Source organism: Tarenaya hassleriana, unplaced genomic scaffold (assembly GCF_000463585.1).
Source record: "Tarenaya hassleriana unplaced genomic scaffold, ASM46358v1 Cleome1280, whole genome shotgun sequence".
Taxonomy (NCBI): Eukaryota; Viridiplantae; Streptophyta; class Magnoliopsida; order Brassicales; family Cleomaceae; genus Tarenaya; species Tarenaya hassleriana.
Window position 1 is genome coordinate 1 of NW_010963277.1, and position 3,655 is coordinate 3,655.

Below are 3,655 nucleotides of genomic sequence, written 5' to 3' on the forward strand. Positions count from 1 at the left end.
AGATATTCTTTTGTATTTGCGACAGATTTTTCTGTCGCAAATTTTGATGTTTTTTGTAGTGAAGAGCAAGTGATTTTGATAACGGAGGACAAGACAAGGAGCTATACGACGACGTTTCTGAATTCGATTGATGATGGCGAAGAATTGGAGATGATTTTTTTTTTTCCGACGGCTGAACAGAGAGTCCAACAAGGCCGTGAGGTTTTACAACTCGAAAGTGGAGGAAGCCGATGAATTTAGCAGATAATTGAATGTTTCCATTGTTCTCAGAATCAAAGTGGGGAACCGAATCGCAAATCTTCCTGACATTAATGGCTTTCACTCTTCCTTTTTTTTCTCCAGAACACCAGAGCAATAGAGTTCCGATAGGTTTTAGACAGATTTAACATCTAGGGTTTTTAGAATTTCTTCGAGATAAGTTTGATTTTTAGTTGGATAATGGATTGGTGATTCTGGGTTTCTGAAATTCTATTTACATTTCTTGAGAGTTATCAACTTTTCTTTTTTTTGATACAAATTTACTACTTCTAGGATTTGTCACCGGTAATTCATTCTTGAACCACCATCTTCATCTTCACCAGATCTCTTTCTACACATAGACAAGGGAGATGAAGAAGACTTGGCTTGAGAACCAGTTTGATATGCCATCGATGATCACTATGTTGCATATTGGCTTTGAATCCTTTGGGTTTGCAAAAGGAAAAGTAAAGGGATGAAATTAGAGTTTCGATTTTTTTTTCTGTCTCGGTTCATCTATTTTTTAGCTGGTTTATTAAATGTGAAAACCGGGTTTAGTTTCTTTCAAACCGTTTTAAACCGGATTAAGACCGGTTTTATTTTGCAAAAAAAAAACTGCCGATGTGTCAATTTTTTAATCAAAACCGATGACGTATATGTGCTCACATTAACAATCCCGTAATACTAGGACTTCTGATCACCTGAAAAATTTGGTCAAAATAGTCAACGGTTTATTAGACCACCAATTTGCATGTTCGAGTTTTTTTTTTCAATTACAAAATGTAAGTTAAGGTGTTAAATGACAACTTTTCAAGTTTAGAGTTTTTTAATATATATTTAAGCAAGTTCGAAATTTTTCCGAAATTTTACCCAATAAAGTATTATAAATTTATATTTGACATATCTACGTACATAAAGAGAACTAAACAAAAGAATTTGAATGTATAAAATTTATACCTTAAACCATTTCGATATTCAAATATCAAATGTAAAAATAATACCTCATATGTAAATCCACCCTAAAAATATTGATTGAAATTCGGACGAACAATGAAACTAAAATTCGACAATTGTATACCGTTATTCAACCTTAGAAACAAATAAAGTATATCAAAACCTATTGACCATGGTTTTGTCAAAATATATTGCTCTCCAAACAAATAAAATATATATATAGATATATACATACACACACAACAGACCCAAACAGCCATATTGATGATTAATTCTACTGCACATCAACAAAAACCGCTTAAATTTGCAACCAAAGTCCAAAAATACATGCATGACTATATAAATACATATATATATATATATATATATATATTCCAAAACACAAGATTTTCACATAATTTATTCAACAGATCCAAGACACAAAGAACCCAATCTCCCGCAGAAGATGATCAAGAACGAGACAGAGACATTTGTCTGAAAGCCCTAATGATCTGAACAAGCTTCTCGTGAGGAGGACTCAACTCTTTCACTACATCCACTTCGTTGATGGCATCGATCCAACTGTGGACCCCAGGAACTGCCTCAGGATCTACGATCTTGAAACCAAGAACCTCTTCCTGTGCCTTGTACGGACTCAGCATCGTACACATGACCATGTCCGCGAGGCCCATCTCCGGTTTTCCTTCGTACGATATGTCCTCAAGGGCTTCTTCTTCTATCACTTTCAGCTTCTCCTTCAGCTCTTCATGGGCTTTTTCTTGTTCATCTCCTTGTGTTTTGATTACCTTTAACAGAACTTCAAACACCTGCACGGTGATTAGAGTTAGTAAATGACATATTTTATTGGAGAATTTGATGGATTATTTGACCTAAACTTAAAAGAGAGGTATATAATATATATTGAAAGAATTTTCAAAGTTTTGAGTATGGGTATGTGAAATTTACTTCTATTGGGTTTGTTTCGGTTTCCAGTTCCAAGAACTTGAATTTTCATAATCAGTGATCGAATTTAATGACAAAAACAATGGAAATAAGATTGAATTTACTCACGTGTTCTTGGAGGTAGCGAGCCCAAAACCGGATCTTGGCTCTTCTATAAGGGTCCTCGGGCAAGATCCGTGGACCGGTTTTCCAAGTCTCATCGATGTATTCGATGATAACCGAAGATTCGCATATCGGTTTACCGTTGTGAACGAGAACCGGAATCTTCTCGTGAACGGGATTGTACTTGAGAAGATCTCGGCTCTTGTTCTTGAGATCTTCTTCCACGAATTCGTAAGGTACGGCCTTAAGTCTCAAGGCCAATTCCACCCTTTTGCTATATGGACTCATAAATGTCCCATGGAGTCTCACTTTGTTTTCCTCTCCCATTTTTCTTCCGCTCTTGTTTTTTCTCTTCTTCTCCAAGATGTGTTTTTTTTCTTCTTCTTGATATCATATCTATATAGAGATGAAATTAGGGGGAAAATATATTTTTTTTAAAGAAAAAGAAATATGTGTAAAATGGTGTCTTGTCTCTCAAGTTGGTCAAAGTTGCATCCTTGTCCATTTTTAAGTTTTGTGGTGGGAATAAAAAGAATTAATAAATGGTAGAAAAATAATTAAATAGTATAATGTGCACATCATGCTCTTGTTTTCTAAGAAGTGAAAAAAAAAAAACAATTTTATGTTAAGGTGTTACATCCGCAACTACAACAGAAATCATCAAAAACTTCTTACTTCTTAAACAAGGTAAAAAAAACAAAACAAAACCTAAACTTTTAAAAAGGGTTTGATTAAAACTTCATCTATTTATAACGTCGAAAAAACCACTATCTTCTAAAAAAAAACATCTAAAAAACCACTAACCTTTTAAAATTTCTCCATTTTTTTACTTTCATTAAAATATATTTATAATTGTAATTTATAGTATTTAACGCTGTTAATTTTTTTTGTTTTATTTTTCAAATTAAACTCTATTATTAATAAAAAAAGCCTCAATTTTAAATTATAGAAACATAGACTTTCTACACATCTTTCTATCTATTTCACAGTAAGAGTTTTTCTCCAACTGAATTCCTTTCATAAATCAATACTAAACCTAGATTTCATTTTGAGGAGATTTATTTGTAAAAGTCAAAATTTCCTTTTGTCAAGTCACTTGTCTATAAATCAAGAAAGAAAAATGATAAATCGACAAAAAACTCCTCATTGGGAGAGGTTCACACAACTTAGATGTAATTCAAATTCATTTTGTATTCTATTTGAATTACTATTTATAGGCAACCAAAATTTTGTAAGGTTTCGAAATATGAATTTTCTGTGAAAGTCCACAACAAATCCAAAATTTATATTTTCTTACATGTGTATGCGATTGATAAATTGCAATCTTGAACATTTCCATCTCTCTATATTTTCAGTGATATTGGTGAAATTGTCAATCATATTCCTTCTTTATTCTATGTTCGTGATATATATATATATA

General features: G+C 32.6%; 1 protein-coding gene across 1 annotated transcript; it reads right to left on the reverse strand.

Annotated features, from left to right (window-relative positions):
- Positions 1–1,469: 1,469 nt before the first annotated feature.
- LOC104807146 (glutathione S-transferase U9) lies at positions 1,470–2,612 on the reverse strand. The gene is made up of 2 exons (XM_010532266.2): positions 2,242–2,612; positions 1,470–1,997 (listed from the first exon to the last, which is right to left on the reverse strand). Exons 1-2 carry the CDS (start codon positions 2,560–2,562, stop codon positions 1,641–1,643), a joined length of 678 nt encoding a protein of 225 aa, XP_010530568.1. The 5' UTR covers positions 2,563–2,612; the 3' UTR covers positions 1,470–1,640.
- Between the last annotated feature and the right edge of the window lie 1,043 nt (positions 2,613–3,655).